The sequence below is a fragment of the Lactuca virosa genome, chromosome 2 (assembly GCF_052849685.1).
Source record: "Lactuca virosa cultivar CGN04683 chromosome 2, Lactuca_virosa_CGN04683_v6, whole genome shotgun sequence".
Taxonomy (NCBI): domain Eukaryota; kingdom Viridiplantae; phylum Streptophyta; class Magnoliopsida; order Asterales; family Asteraceae; genus Lactuca; species Lactuca virosa.
This window is the reverse complement of record NC_136427.1, coordinates 43,529,632-43,546,249: the sequence shown is the minus strand read 5'-3', so window position 1 is coordinate 43,546,249 and position 16,618 is coordinate 43,529,632. Positions and strand designations below refer to the sequence as shown.

Below are 16,618 nucleotides of genomic sequence, written 5' to 3'. Positions count from 1 at the left end.
GAAATAGACCCAGTACCGGTTGAAAGAGGTCGAAGGGGGTGAAATAGACCCAATACTGGTTGAAAGAGACCAAAGGGGTGAAATAGACCCAGTTATGTTTTTGACTGTTATGTATGTATGGTATGGGGTATTTTTGGGAAACTCACTAAGCTTTGTGCTTACAGTTTTTGTTTGTGGTTTCAGGTACTTCTAGTTCGATAGGGATACCTCCAACATGATCGCACCGCATCCGTCCATATTTTCAGCACTTTGTGATTTTTTGGATTTGTACTCAGATGACTATTTTGCTATGACATACTTTTCATTGGTTTGTGGTGAATATTTGATGGTCTGAATTGAATTAAAAATGAAATTTTTACCTATGATTTTTGGGATGTTATAGTACTATGGTTGTTGGAATCTAAATTAGGATGTAGAGTGAATAAGAGACAAGCATGTAATTGGTATTCAGAACCATTTTTCTTTACGCTGTAACCTATGTTGGATATTTATTTATGACATCATTAATGTTTTGTTATTTTGAAACTTACTATTATCTCAAAAAAAAATTATTTAACTGGGATTTTCCAAAACAAAGAGAAATGATATTTTAAAGTGTAAAGAAAAAGTTTTAATTGGTTCTGAGAAATGGGGGATGTCATAGTTGGTATCTGAGCATTAGCTTAAGTGAACTAGGAATTTTTAATCAATATAGACTTAAACTTAGAAGCTAAGTGTAAATGATAAGGTGCTTGATAACATAGTTTAAAATAGATACATGGGTTACTATAATATAGACACAAACAACAGCATAATATAGGAAGATGCCTTAATTTTATTATGTGTTGAATATAAATGTGCTTAGTAAGTAAATTACTAATATTCTAAATTACTCATATCTATGAGTATAGAACGAAATTACGATCATAAGGAGCGGTAGAGTCATCAATAACGATGGAGTCCAACAACTCAGAACGCTGGAGTTGGAGTTGTTCTATTCATTATGGAAGAAGCTTGAATGATAATGCAGACTCTTCTGGATTAACAACAACGTGAGTTTAGGGAACTTATGACTCACGAAATAGAAAATACTAAAGGCGGAATGCTAGTGATCAATGAACCAATGATTAACGACCTAGTAAATGATGAACCTATTCCTACTCATGAACCGACTGTTTAGGAACACAACAGTAAATCTAAATATAATTAAAGGCCACCTCCTGCAGATAGACCAGAACTCAGGAGGAACGATGAAGTCAGAAGCATATGCAAGTATAATAACTTTATGACTTGCAAACCAACATCGTTTAATGGGAAAGAGAATCCAATTGCAATTATGGACTGGATTTTTGAATTAGATCTAGCCTGCATAACATGTGGTTGCACGGGAAAAATACATACCACTTACCTTGTGCGTCAAATTCAGATTTGCATCAGTTCGTTAGTGGAACACATTGTGAAAGACAATCAGGCCTAACAAGCAATTGCAATTGAGATGGGAAGAATTCCTGGTACACTTCAAGCACATGTTTTGCTTAGCTCAAAATATGTTGGAGTTGGAGAACCAATTCCTGACACTGAAGAAGGGTAGCATGTCCATTGATCAGTATACCAATGCTTTCATAGAGAATATGGAGTTCGCTTTGAGTATTGTCCCCGATGAACTAGCAAAATTCGATAGGTATGCGAAGGGACTACCATGGGAATACTTTGAGCTAGTACATTAGGAACCTACTCTTGAGGCAGCCATCTGGGTTGCGAAGTCTATTGAAAACATGATCAAATGAAGGAACGCCGACAAAGATAAAGTTGACGAGAAGAGGAAGATTGAATGCTCCTTGGGAAACAACAACGACGATGATAACGAAGACAACGACAACAATGACAACACCAAAAACAACGAACACAACACGAAGTTTTCAAAGCAAAACACCAACACCAAATCTGGGAGCAACCAAGAAGGGAAATTGTACAACTAGTGCAAGAAGAGACATTTTAGCGACTGTGTTGTCTGTTACAAATGTAACCAGGAAGGGCATGTTTCTATGAACTAGCCGATAATAGGAAAGTTTTCTATAACTACGGAGAAGAGGGGTCATGAGGGCATTGAGGGCGAGGCAAAGTGGGCAGCTTCACAGGGCCCAATTTTTTTTATTATAGTATATATTTATTTAAAATTAAGAATGTTATGATAGCAATAAAGGGCATTTTTCTAGCTCGTCTAGGGCAATTGAGGATATTTAAATCCTTAGGATCGGCCCTAAGAGGGCCACGTGAAAGTTGAATGCCTGGAAGCTAAGAAACCCACCCTGAAGATCCTATTAGCAAAACCCAAGGGTCGAAGTTGTCAATTGACCCTCAATGAAGCCAAAGAAGAGATGGCTTTTGCTTCAGGTACATTCCTATTAAATCAAATTCTTGCCAAAATTTTATTTGATTTAGAAGCAGATCACTACTTTACTTCGCATGAAATATGGTAGAAAACTTAGTTTATCACAACATAGACTAAATTCTCCAGTAATAGTAGAAGTAGCTGGTGGTAGGGATGTATCTGTTAGTAATAAGTTAGAAAATGTAACCATCAACTTGAACGGGAAAAAATTATATAAAGAGTTATTACCCTTTGAGTTAAACGAGTTCGATGTCATTTTGGGAATGGATTGGTTGGGAGAAAATCTTGCGGACATCTTATGTGGAAGAAAGATGGTGCGCATCAATCCTCCTGGAGGAGAATCATTCGTCGTATGCGGTGATAAGAATAGAGTGAAGTCTAGAATCATCACAATGATGAAAGCCAGAAGATGTCTTAGCAAAGGATGTACAACATTCTTTGCCCATGTGATTGACGTGAAGAAAGAAAAGAAGGCAATGGCTGAAATACCAATGGTGTGCGATTTTCCAGTGGTATTTCCAGATGATCTACCAGGATTACTACAAGAGAGAAAAAGTAGATTTTAGAATTGACTTAATGCAAGGCACGACGCCGATTCCAAAAGCACCATACCATTCAGCGCCTACAGAAATAAAGGAGTTAATGACACAACATTAGAAATTATTGTACAAAGGGAGATCTAATACTATTTGTAAAGAAGAAATATGGTGCGATGAGGATATGTATTGATTATCGCGAGCTAAACAAAGAAATGATAAAGAACCGATACCCACTACCCAAAATAGATGACTTCTTCGATCATTTGCAGGGAGCGACTTTTTTTCCAAGATTGATCTCAGGTTAGACTATCATTAGTTGAAAATAGGAGAACAAGATGTTGACAAGACATCCTTTAGAACAAGGTATACACAATACAAATTCATTGTTATGTCGTTTAGGATAACAAAATGCACCAACGACAATCATGGATTCGATGCATCGAGTTTGTAAACCTTTTATCCATAAATCAGTAATAGTGTTCATTGATGATATTTTGATTTATTCGGAGAACAATCAAGATCATGGTAAACATCTTCGAGAGGCTTTAGAAGTCCAGAAGAAAAAGAAGCTTTACGCAAAGTTCTTCAAGTGTGATTTCTAAATTCAAGAAATTAAATTCTTGGGTCACATGGTTATCCAAGATGACATAATGGTCAACCCAACAAATATTGAAGCTGTTATGATATGGGAGACGCCAAAGAATCCCACAAAAGTACGAAGTTTTCTAGGATTGACATGATACCACCGATGGTTCATCAAAGACTTCTCTTCAAGCGCTGCTCGATTGACAACCTTGATTCGGAAACGAATTACCTACACTTGGAACGAAAAGTAAGAAGTACTTATGTGGAATTAAAGAAGAGATTATGTTAATCACCAATCCTCATCTAGTAAAACGTTGTTTCCATTTATTTGGTTAAGAGTGGAACACTATTATCCGATGGAGGGGTACATTCCACTTGGGCTATGGCCTCGTGTAGTAAAAAGTTGTTTCCATTTTTTTTAAACCAATTTACATCGTCGTCGTCGTCAATAATATTATTAGTACTAGTACTATTATCATTATTAACACAGTTTCCAAACTTCATGTTTTTTGTAACTCAATTATACAATAGTGTGCACTATCATAACTAACATGCACACTCACAACTCTATTATCACTATATAAGTACACGTACATAGACATACACATGCTTGTACGTATGTAAATATTAGTTGTAATTTATTGAAAATAAAGTAAATAATGGGTACTAATATGTGAAAAATAAAGAAAAAAATGACGTTTGCAGCTTCAAAAATGAAAAATAAATAATCCATCGTTATATTGTCGGTAATCCATCGTTACACATACACATACACACATGCACGCATACATAGACACATATACATGCAATAAGATAACATAATAATAATAATAACAATAATAATAATAATAATAAGCCTCTTATTTTTTATATTGAAACCACTTTCCGAACGTAGTTAAATAGTTATTTTTCGCTAATCACCTACATATTAGCAACACATTCTCTTATTTTTCATTTTTAAGCTTCAAAGTTGTTTTTTTCTTCATATTTTCACATCTTTATTATACATAAACTACTTTATATTTACCTAATTATATGCAATACCCACATACATACATGCATGTTCACTATCGGAACCTATTATCCATTTCATTATTTCACATTTTAACGTTTATAAATATATGTGATTTTGAATACATACACACACATATATATATATATATATATATATATATATATATATATATATATATATATATATATATATATATATATATACCAAGATGATAATTTTTGGGCCTAAGATTGAAAAAATAAATGGTCAAGATTTGATTTTGTTTATCGTTAAAATATCACAAGATGATATGATATTTTGGTAATTAATTGTGAGATTTTGGTAATTTTCGTGAAAGGTTAATTTTTTGAATGATACAAGTGACAAAAGATAAAGGGTTGAAAGAAAAATAAATTTCAACAACGTTGCCTCTACAGACGCTGACACATACCCCTACCCAGCATGACAAGTGTTACATGGTGGCTTTTTTTCCACATATTTCGTATTTCGGCCATACTTTTTTTTTCTTTATAAAAAATCTGAAAAACTAAGATTGTTAAAATTTAATTTGCTACAAAACAAGCACAATAATGAAAATTAAAAAAAAAATGTTTCTAAATTATAATTTTTGTAAAAAAAACCTAAAAAAACAATTCTCCAAATTTTTTATAAATTTAAGAAATACTTCTACTCAATATAATAGTGATTTGTACAAAGATTAAAAAAAAACATAAGTTGATGAAGTGTTTTTGTTTTAATTTTAAGATATATTTGTTTTTATAAAATATAAGAATTTTTTTATCCATTTTCAAAAAAACAAATGGCAGAGTTATTCGAATAATATTTTATTGGGCTTATAAAAAAGAATTTTCAAAAATATTATTGTTAAGGATATGAGCATTTTGTATAAATGATTCTAACTTTTTATAAAAAATAAGAAGTACTAGTTTTCGTTTTTCAAATAAAAAATTCTTTTAAAGGTTATTATATATCATATATATGATCCAATATGGGATGATTCAAAATATTTATGATTCAAAAATATTATACTTCAATATATTTATGATCCTTAATTTGTTATAATATAAAAATATTTTGATTCAAATATTTTATGAACCCTAATTATTATATCTTTTATAATTTAAAATTAAATAATTAAAATATAATGATTTAAATGTTGTATTTAACAAAACTTTGTTTAATTCCATATATTATAATCCAAATCATATGATTAAAAACTGCTAAGATCCAAAATACCATTATTCAAAAATATATTATTCATAATATCATTCAAAAAAACTTATAGTTGTTAAACATCTAAAACTCAAATCGATATTAATTCAAAGAACTCAAAAGGTGAAAAAAAATTAGAAACAAAAAACTAAAAAACTACAAGAAACTTTAAAGGCGTACTAAAGATGTTTAAAAAAATCAAAAAATAAAAAATAAAAATAATAATAAAGAACAAAAAAAACAAAAAAAAATAGAAACACTGTAAAACCGAGTATATATATTGATCTAAAAAAATTTATTTTTATTTTTTATAAATAATAAAAAATAAAGAATAAAGAAAATGTACACTTTTTTTTATAAAAACTGAAAAAAAAATCTCAAACTATATGTTTATCTAAAAAAATTAAATTATTTAAAAAAAAATAAAAAAAATGAAAAATAACGAAAAAGAAAAGAAAAACTCATTTAAATGAAATTTCATGGATATTCGTCGTATATAATTATTTCCTTGAGTCTCTATTACGTTCTACCGACGTGTGCCGCATGCGAACACATCACGGCCAACTAAATGCGTTTAGCGCTTGTGCACTTAACGAAATGGGTGGTGAAAAATTATCATTACAGTTCATAACATTATTTCGGTTCATACTGGATCCGGACCCTATGTATGAGGTCGTGATCCGGTAAAAACCCAAAAAAAAATTGTATTAACCACGATGACAATTCTCCACCACTTAGTTCGTCAATGGCAAAAACGTCAAATGTAATTATTAGTTCGTGACACTTTTGTATGTGACGCATGTCCGTCGAACGTAATACGAACACTAGAAAATAATAACGTGTGATTAACGTCCATTAAACATCATTTAAACGAGTTTTTATTTTTCTTTTAGTTTTTTTTAATCTTTTAAAAAAACATTAAAAAAACCTTTTTAAAGGCATATATACTCGGTTTTGTTTTTTCTGTTTCTTTTTCTCGTTTTCTATTTATTTATTTATTTATTTATTATTATTTTTCCTTTTATTATTTTTTTCGAGTATTTTATTTTATTTTTTAACAACTTTACTACGCCTTTGAAATTTCTTGTTTTTTTTTTTGTTTTTTTTTATTTAAATATTGGTTGTGTGTTTGATGTTTAATAATTATAAAAAGTTATGAATCATATTGATATTATGGATCATACATTTTCTGATCATAAAACTTTGGATCGTATCATTTTGGCTCATAAAGTTTTGAATCATAATATTTTGGATTATATCATTTCAAATCATAGTATTTTGGATTATCCTATTTTTTAATCATTATTATTTTGGATCATAATATTTTAAATTAAATATTTTTTTTGTTTAATATAGCATTTAGATCATTCTATTTTTTTAATCATTTAACTTTGAATTATATAATATATAATAATTAAGGAACATTAAATATATGTACAAAGTATTTTTACATTATAACAAATTAAGGATCATAAACGTAATGAATCATAATATTTTTAAATCATAAAGACTTTGAATTATTCTATTTTTCATCATATCATGTTCAATATATTTTTTAAACTTATAATATTTTAAAATAAAGTTTCGTATGTAAACAAACTTATTTTCTTAAATTTCTTTTTACAAAGTCATTAGTATAGTGACTAGATGTATTACTTAAAAGTTTATAATTTTTTGAGAATTTTTTTTATTAATTTTTTTATAAAAATTAAAAACTAAAGAAATATTTTCTTTTCATATGTTCATGATTGTGCTGATTTTCTAGAAAATTTAATTTTAAAAACCTGATTTTCTCATAATTTATTTTTTCAACGAAAAAACAGTTATTAACTAAAAACGAAATCCCTATTCTAATTCTAATAAATGAATAGTTTTAATATTCTTTTGACAAATGTCACTCTAATACAACTCGTCATTACTGTTATGTCATATGTCATATAGATAAATTAGACAACTTATTTCAAAATTCAAATTTATATTTCTAATTATATGTTAAATATGAAGTTATAATGACTTTAAAATTTTGATATATCTCTTAATTAATAATTTATTTAAAATGACTTATTTAAAATAATTGATTAATAATTATAAATTTTTACTAAAGAGTTTAATTAATTTTATAATCGTGGTTCCCACGGGTTATAAAACTAGTAAAAAATAAACAAACCTAGTGGTTGTAATGCCGACACGTGTCTTGGCGGTGGCGAGAGTTTGGTGCGTTCGATGATTCACCGGAGTTGGAATAACGTTAAATTTAAATCTCATTAATTTATTGCCATTCAACTTTTATCTAATAACCCCATATACTTACATAAATAGCCATCTTATTTATGAAGTTTAATCATTTTTAACATTAGATCTAAACCATCTAATTTAATGAAAAAAAATTCAAGATTTGTTCATTCCTATAATTTTTTGAGTTCCCATATATATATATATATATATATATATATATATATATATATATATATATATATATATATATATATATATATATATAATCTTAATTGAGGAAAAAAGGTTGAGAATGCATAATCAATCTAAACAATACATTTATTTTTGCAGTGAAATACTTTATCGTACCGACGGAAATGGAAAAATATATACATGTGTTTCCAAAGTATTAATATGTTTATGTTAATCATTACTTTAAAATATATAAAAACATAGTTTTTTTGGTTTTTTAATTTTTAAGAAGCTCTTTTTATCGAAAAATGATTTTAAATATATCAAAATTCATAACTTTTTATTCTCTATAAATAAACATCCATATTGATATAGTTTTAATATAAAATAATTTTTTTATTTGTTGTTTCAGCTATCATTATTAATTAGTAAATAAAAATGCATCAAATTTTTATTACAGTGCATTCGTTATTCACATATAAATAAAAAATATGTTTAATTTTTTTTACAGGTTAAGTATCATTCATATATGAATATAACATTTAATAAACTTTTTTCTTACCCAAAATACATTCTTATTCATATTTAAATAAAAGTGTATCAAAATGTTATTACAGTATATTCGTTATTCATTTATGAATAATCCATTTAAGTATCATTCATATACGAATAAACAGTACATTCGTTATTCAGTTAATTTTAATCAAAATTTAAGTATCATTCATATATAAATATTGACATATTATAAAATAAAATTTAGCTAAAATATATTTTTTACATCAGCTATCGTCACATATTATATTGACATATGAATAAAACGTGTATTAGCTCTACTCACAAGTTATATTCATATGTGAATAACATATTTATCAGAATTTTGTTACGGTTCATTTTCTATTCATATATAAATAAGTAGTTTGAATTTTCAAAACACTTTGTCTTTTATTAACATACTATTTATTTATATAATAATAACAAATTAACTTAACAAAAATATGATAATTGTTTTATTCATATATGAATATAATGTTGGATTAGGTGTCTAAGCCCATAACTATTATTGGTATGTACTCGATCCGAGAGTAGCATGGTCCATTTGGGTTGCATAACACCAGGACAATTTGTTAGGATGGACTCTTGAGAGAAGGTTATATATGATTTATATTAATATATTATAAGTTCTAATATATCAATATGAAATCATATGTTTTAATTGGTATTGATCAAGAATTAATTTAGAATTAATTTAGTGATCAAAGGAGACTAATTAAATCTATGGGGACTAATTATGGTAATTGGTTATATTTATATGTGTTGGGCTTATGGTCCATATTGGACTAAGATTATGTATGGATACATAATGAGTTGGACCACATGAACCATGGATCATAAATCCATGGGTATGGATTTGGGTTATACCCATGACCTTTGGAATCCAACATATAAATATGTACTCCTTAGCCAAAAAACGCCTACACACATATTCTTGGAGTTCATGAGGTGTTTTTGGTGCATGGAAATTCTCTCTCAAGAGTCACCTTTGTCCTAGGTGAGTTGTGATTCCATTTGAGGTGCAACACTTGGGGCACTAAGTTCTTAAAGGCCAAAGTATTCATAGCAACATCAACAACATCAAGAGGTATGTCTAAAACTTGTCTTATTATACATATGTTATTTTATATGCTAGTTGTAGGCTTAAAGCTTTGGAAACCATATGCATGTATAATTAGAGAAAACATAGATCCAAAGTTTTTAGGGTTGTATGTGCACCATAGGATGTTGTAGTACACTAAAACCCAACAGTGGTATCAGAGACAGGTTGTTTTCAAATTATATTTGATGCTACTCGCTGAAAAAAGCTGAAAAAAAAACAAATCTTTTGGTGTCTGGATAGGGGACTCGACGAGTCCATGTGTAAACTCATCCAACTTGTCGAGTTGGTTCTTGCACTCGGCGAGTTGGAGCCCCTGACAGCATATATTCGAGTTTTTTTTGGCCTGTTTTGGATTAGAATCATTACCACAAAGTGTTTTGTTCATAAAATTTGATTTTGTTGTTATGGTAATGATGATTCTCATCCAATTAAAAGATAATTGTCATAATTTCAAGATTTGTATTAGTTTATATGTTTATGCTAATTTCTTGAAGATTGATGATATGAATTATCTTGTTCTTATGAGTTAGTTTAGATTAATAGAAAATTTATGTGATAATTGGTTTTCGATTCAAATTGATCTAAATGTTGTTCATAATATGAGTTTTTGTAACTTGTCCTCAAGTTATATGAAAAGCTCATTTATGAATTTTAAAACTCATGAAATTTCCATAAGTTATGAAAATGAAGAGTCTCATTTTTAAATTTTTTTAAAGTCTTCCATAACTTGTTCTCAAGTTATAGAACTTGGAGATTTTTTTCATTAAACTACTTTAAATTCATAAGTTAAGGAAACCAAAAGTTTTTGAATTGTTCAAAATTTGCCCTCAAGTTTTGGAATTTGTAAACTTTCCCTCCATGAATACTTTAATTCCAAATTAAACCCTTAGAATTTTAAAAGTTTAAAATTCAACCCTTATACTATTATAATATTACAGGTTTAATATTTATACATATGTATAAGAGTAAGTCAGTCTTACCGTTAGTAGGCCTCATTCACGAAGCCGGTCTATAAGGGGGTATAAGGTTACTGCCTATAAAATGGCAGTTTAATGGATGTCCACTCTCACCTACCGCTTCCTTGACTGGTGGAGGGTCGTTAGCCGAACGGGTAGGACAGGACATTAATTTTCCCTTCATTAAAAGTATAATGATAAATATAAAGTAACTAAACTTTATTAAATTCTCAATCTTAGTTACTTTAGGAAAATAAGAATTTGGTGCTAACCCATGAAATTACACTTTGCACCTTGTTAAGTCGTTAGTGGCGTGTGTGTGGTTAACCGGCACACTAATATGGGACTGACAATGTGTGGCAAAGGGTAGCTTAATGTTAATCATATATCAATGGAGCGTCTGTGGTTAACCGGCACATTCATTAGGTGGTTGTAACATTAAGTGTACCAAGTTAATTTATATGGTTATTCACTCCTTTTTTGTGATCCTCGACGTCCCAGTCACAAACTTGAAGGGCACAATCGAGATTTAAACATGCCATTAAATAGTTCAATGAATCTCTAAAGATCTAGGAGTTTCAATTCATTTAAAACCTAATGTTAAATTTCGTTTTTCATGGTGGAAATTGGTAAATCGTCATTTACCTGCCTTCAAAAATTTTGTAGCTTGGATTACGGCATCCCTATTCCAAGTTATAAAATATTGTGTTGGGTCCTAGCCTTAATATTTCATATTGGGTGTTATATTAAGGACTTAAATCAACTAAACTTGAATTTCTCCCTCATAGATGTCTAGTTATGACAACTATGGTCTTCCTTATCCTTTTGGATAAAGCTATCCTAATGAAGACGATATCCCAAATGGCAATGAAGGTGAAAGATTAATCCCTTTGTTTTGCATTAATGGGACTGGAAATCATACTTCACCTCCTCCACCTCCTCCAGTTGTTCTCCCTAACCCACAAGTTCTTGAATAGTTCAAGGTCACTCAATCCCTATTGGCAAGCAGTGTCTATAAGTGTGTATATATATATATATATATATATATATATATATATATATATATATATATATATATAAGGGTAATAGCGTCTTTTTAAGTGTGGCGGGAACCAATCACGCAATAAAAACATATATTAGGGACGGTCCGAGTTATAAATAGTTGTTAGGGACCAAACACGTAGATTACCCTAAACCACAAGGATAATCCGTGTAATTTACCCTTTTTTGTATTATCTTAAAACTATATCAATATAGATGTTTATTTATAGAGAATAAAAATTACGAATTTTGATATATTTAAAACTGTTTTTCGATAAAAAAAAGCTCTTTAAAAATTAAATAAAGAAAGAAAAAAAACTATGTTTTTGTATATATTAAGGTAATGATTATCATAGTTTAAGGAAATATGTTTTGTTTAAAAACACACATGTATACCATTGCCGCTTTCCGCCAGTACGACCAATTATTTTGCCGCAAAAAAATGTGTGGCTGAGATTGATTCCCCTATTCATAACCTTTTTATTATTAATTGAAACCTACTTTAGAGGAGGGCTCAAATGAGAAAAAATGGTTGAGAACGTAGGAATGAATCAAGATAACTCATTTCGAATCTGTCGCTTAAACGCTCCAGCGTACCGGGAGGACGAAACAAATTTTATTCATATATGAATAAGTATTCATATATGAAAAAGTATTTAACTATTCATTGATACGCAAATCACGCTTCGTTAAGAAGCACGTGAGATAGCTTTGTTAAGAAATAATCATTTGACATGTGAGTGCAAATCATCATGCATAAGTCAGTCTGAACTGGCTTGAGTTTGTTCTAACTTGGACTATCCTCATGTTTTAATTATGTCACGCGCCTAGTCCATATATTAACAATCCGTCAATTGTTTCTGTTAGACACCCCATGTTCTTTGCATGTTGGGGGTATAATAGTCATTTACCATTGCCAACGATCTTCATATACTCGTTTTTTCATCAGGATCGACCCTAATTTTGAGTTTCTTTCAATTTCTACATCGTTGATCGGTTACACCTTCTCTCCTTCAAATTAGGAATGGTTAAATGTGATTGTGGGCGTGTTGTTGTAATTCAGACTTCAACTACTAACAATAATCCAAGAAGACCCTTTTACGCATGTCCAAGTAAGGTATTATGTATTTGAGAATTTTGTAATCGTAACCCTAGTTGTAGATTACATTGTATGCGATTATGGGTATTGTAATTATGGCTTTTGAAATTGACAGGGACCACATAAAGGATTTATTGCTTGGGTAGATGATGATGATGAAAAGGATCACGGTGATGGTTTGACAATCTCATGGCTTGTGAGGTTGAACAAGAAGCTGAAAAAGAAAGTCTAATCTTGAAGAAATGTTTATTTATTAGTTGGGTATTGTTCTTGGTGATACTTTTGTACGAGTTGTAAGGTGAAGATTAGTTGTTATTGTAATGGTAAAGTCTTTTGTAATGGTTAGGTGGTAGTAGTGAATGTAATGATATCTTCTTCTGTAATGGTTAGGTTGTCTAAGTATTTGTAATGCAAATGGTTATGTTCTTTAAGGTCAATGAAAATGGTTTTGTGTTGTATTGATTATGTTTTAAAGTGACGTATAAGCAACATTTTGACCAAAACAGGTAGCAATAGTGCATCATAAGAAGAAAACATTCCATTAATTTGTACCAAACTATTACAGGGCAATGAGGATTAGTTATTACAAACTAGTTCATTCAGAAGTGTCAAACATATTGGCCAAAACAAGTAGCAAAATACTAGCCCTGTTACAAACTATTCATAAATAATGTACCAAAATATTTGCCCTATTAAAAGTAGCAACATAAGACAATCCATTGATATTAAAAGTAGCAAAATACTATCCCTATTACAAACCATCAATTTATTGCATTCCCTTTCCCTTTTCCTTTGGCTTTTGACTGTCCACCACCACCACCAACTGCTGGTCTTTGCCCTTTGCAAGTTCTTGCATTGTGACCAACATTGTTACGCTTGTTACAGATTATTGATCTATAGACTCTCGATGTTGTGTTTCCTCTAATATAGTCCTAATTTTCTACAACTGATATTGTTCTCTTCTTCTTTAGTCTTCCTATTGGAACATGATGTTTTGGAGGTAAAACGTTGTTAGTATAGTTGACTTCTCCCACATGGACCTTCCATTGATTGGACTAACTTTAAAAGAATGTATCTTTCTCGCTTGATAACCAGTAACTTGGATAGACAAATGATTTTGGGATACCCACATCCTTGTTATTCCTACCCATGTCCCAAATAGCAGCCACACCATGTTTGCCCAATGTTCCTATCAATTACCACCTTTGGCACGTGCAACTTTGTTGACCTATATCCATAAAGGTCTAACAACTTGATATTTTCCATCACCATAAAATGTTGCAATATATTGTTCTGCCTTACTCTTTATCTTATCCAATATTTTTTTAGCTGTAGGAGTCAAAGGACCTACAACTTTCTGAATTTCCTTGTCAACTTTGACAATCTTCTTCAAAATTTACTCTCTAATGAACTCAATGCAAGTACTGCTTGGTTCATCACGACCTTCTTTTAGCTTGCTCTTAAAGGCCTTAGATGAATTAAAAGTTTGAAAAATATATAAAGGCTCACTAACCAAAGTTGCATCATTTTCATAAGCCCTTTGCATAGCTCTAGTAGTTTTCCTTCACTTACCATCATTTTCCTAATCTGCTGAAGACCTAAACAACAAAACCTCTAGGTTGATCACTTCCAAGTCACATTCTTGTGTATCTTCAGGTACATTACTTTCAGAAAACCTCCAACCCATTCTACATCCTTGTCAATGTTCATATTGTGACAACTGTCAATTCCGAATCGAACAAAGTCAACAAGTCAACTTTAACACCCCGTTTATTTATTAAATAAATAAACAAATTAATGAATGAATAGTAGCCCTAAAATAAATAATTATATAGCAAGGTGTTGGTCTCGAGGAGTTAATTGCTACTATTTTAGAAGTCGGGGGTTAAAGTGTAAGTTTCAGATTAGTTTCGTAATTATTTATGAAGGCATGGACTACTTGGTAAAATATTGGGACTTAATTTGAAGAGATTTTGGAAACCGAGGGCTGTTGGGTAAATTGAGGATTTGATTTGATAGGGATTTCAGAAAGCAGGGTACAAATGGTAAATTTTAGACCATGGTTGAAAAGATTCTCATGGGGAGGGACCAAACTCGTCAATTGTGCAAAGATTTGCTTGGAGCGGGACTTTAACCCCATGTATCCCGTCCCTCCTTTTGCATTGCTTAAACCAAACCCTAGATCGTCATTTCCCCAGCCGCCACAACCCTTGGAACGTCTCCAGCCGTCGCCACCTTATCGCCCCTCATCCCTAGCCGCCGTTGTCAACCACATCGCCGCCGGATACCGTTGCTTGCACCACCATCACTTCTGTCGCCGATGAAGCCAAGGATGAAACCACAACCTCCGTGAAGACAGGATGAAGCGTGTGTAACGACCACTATGGTCGTTTTCCGGTGGAGGCACGACCTCCGTTCCCCACTGCATTCACCGCCATCGTTCCACCTGGTGGCTTGCTGTCGGCACCTCTTCAACAGCCCCTATCTTCGGACGTCTTGTGTAGCCGAGAAATACCACCGATATCGATATTGTGCTTGTGGGAATATTGGTCGAAATGGATGATGTTGGGTCTCGTCACTACTGTCGCCGCCACACGGCTGTTTTACCGGGAGCTGCTGCCAAACGTCGTCGCCGCCGCATGCCACCGGGGAGGGACGATTGTGTTCGAGTTTTGCAACCAGGTGTGTGTGTTTTCTGTTGTAATACGATATGTGTGTGTGTGTGTCAAGGGGCGTGTATGCGTTGTTTTTAGCATTTGTGATGTTTTATTTGCAATTTTTGGCCGGAAGACCCACCGCCACCACCGTGAGGTGGTGGCTGCCGCCATGTACCACCGTCGGCCAACACTAGGGTGGTTGTGTGTGTGTGTGTTTATGTTAGTGAGTGTGTGTGTTACCGGGATTTGGGTTGTAAACTGTAATAGTGTCGGAATAATGAAAAGAAATCTCAAAACCACCACCATAGGGTGGTGGCTGCCGCCACCAGCCGTCGTGGTGGGCGGCAGTGTGCTTGTTGTGTTTGATTCGTTCGGGATGTTTGGACAAAGGGACTAAAACCCTAATCGACCTAATAAAACCCTAATGGACCTAATAAACCCTAATTGATCTAAGGACCTAGCTATTGGGCCTATTGGGCTATGAATGGGTTGGAAACCCTAATTAGGGTTTAGAAAACCCTAATTTTGGAATAATGGGCTTGGACTTATCGGGACCCGCATTTTGGGCCATTGGGATTGGATTATGTATTAAGCCCAACTACACCATATCATTTATCTAGTAGAGTAATGGACTTAATGGATTAAGTGCTTAATGGGTTAAGTGAGAAACACTTAACCCTAATTCTCATTTTATGTGAAACCCTAATTTCACTTCGGCCTGAGTTGGTCCTTCATATTGGGTTTTTTGTAATTGGGCCAATAATGGGCCATCCAAGAATAATCATATGGACTAGAATATTTAAATGGGCTTTAGGGTAAGGCCTATATGAGGGTTTGGGCCCAATTTGGAAAATTGGGCCATAGATGGGCCAATGTTGGGCCTTGGTTCATTATTAGACTTTTGGGCCCTTGGATTGGGCCTCGGGCTTGAGTCAATCTAAGTTAGGGGTAAAGTAGTCTTTTACCCCAAGCATGGATCTATGGATATGTGTTGGAACCCAATTATTAATTGGGTGTCATTTTGATGTCGACAGATTCGGGAATCTGCCATCCAGCAGCTAGGGTTTTGTCAGCGGGACTTTA

At 31.9% G+C, this 16,618-nt stretch overlaps 1 protein-coding gene across 1 annotated transcript; it reads left to right on the top strand.

Annotated features, from left to right (window-relative positions):
* Nucleotides 1-2,340: 2,340 nt before the first annotated feature.
* LOC145157408 (uncharacterized) lies at nucleotides 2,341-2,937 on the top strand. Its single transcript, XM_079076451.1, has 2 exons — nucleotides 2,341-2,373; nucleotides 2,422-2,937. Exons 1-2 carry the CDS (start codon nucleotides 2,341-2,343, stop codon nucleotides 2,935-2,937), a joined length of 549 nt encoding a protein of 182 aa, XP_078932577.1.
* The last annotated feature ends 13,681 nt before the right edge of the window (nucleotides 2,938-16,618 follow it).

Bases quoted from the DNA above. Each gene is read 5' to 3' on its own strand.
- LOC145157408 (XM_079076451.1), top strand. From the start codon at position 2,341: ATGAAGCCAAAGAAGAGATGGCTTTTGCTTCAG. The intron at 2,374-2,421 runs GTACATTCCTAT...TATTTGATTTAG, and splicing joins AGAGATGGCTTTTGCTTCAG to AAGCAGATCACTACTTTACT.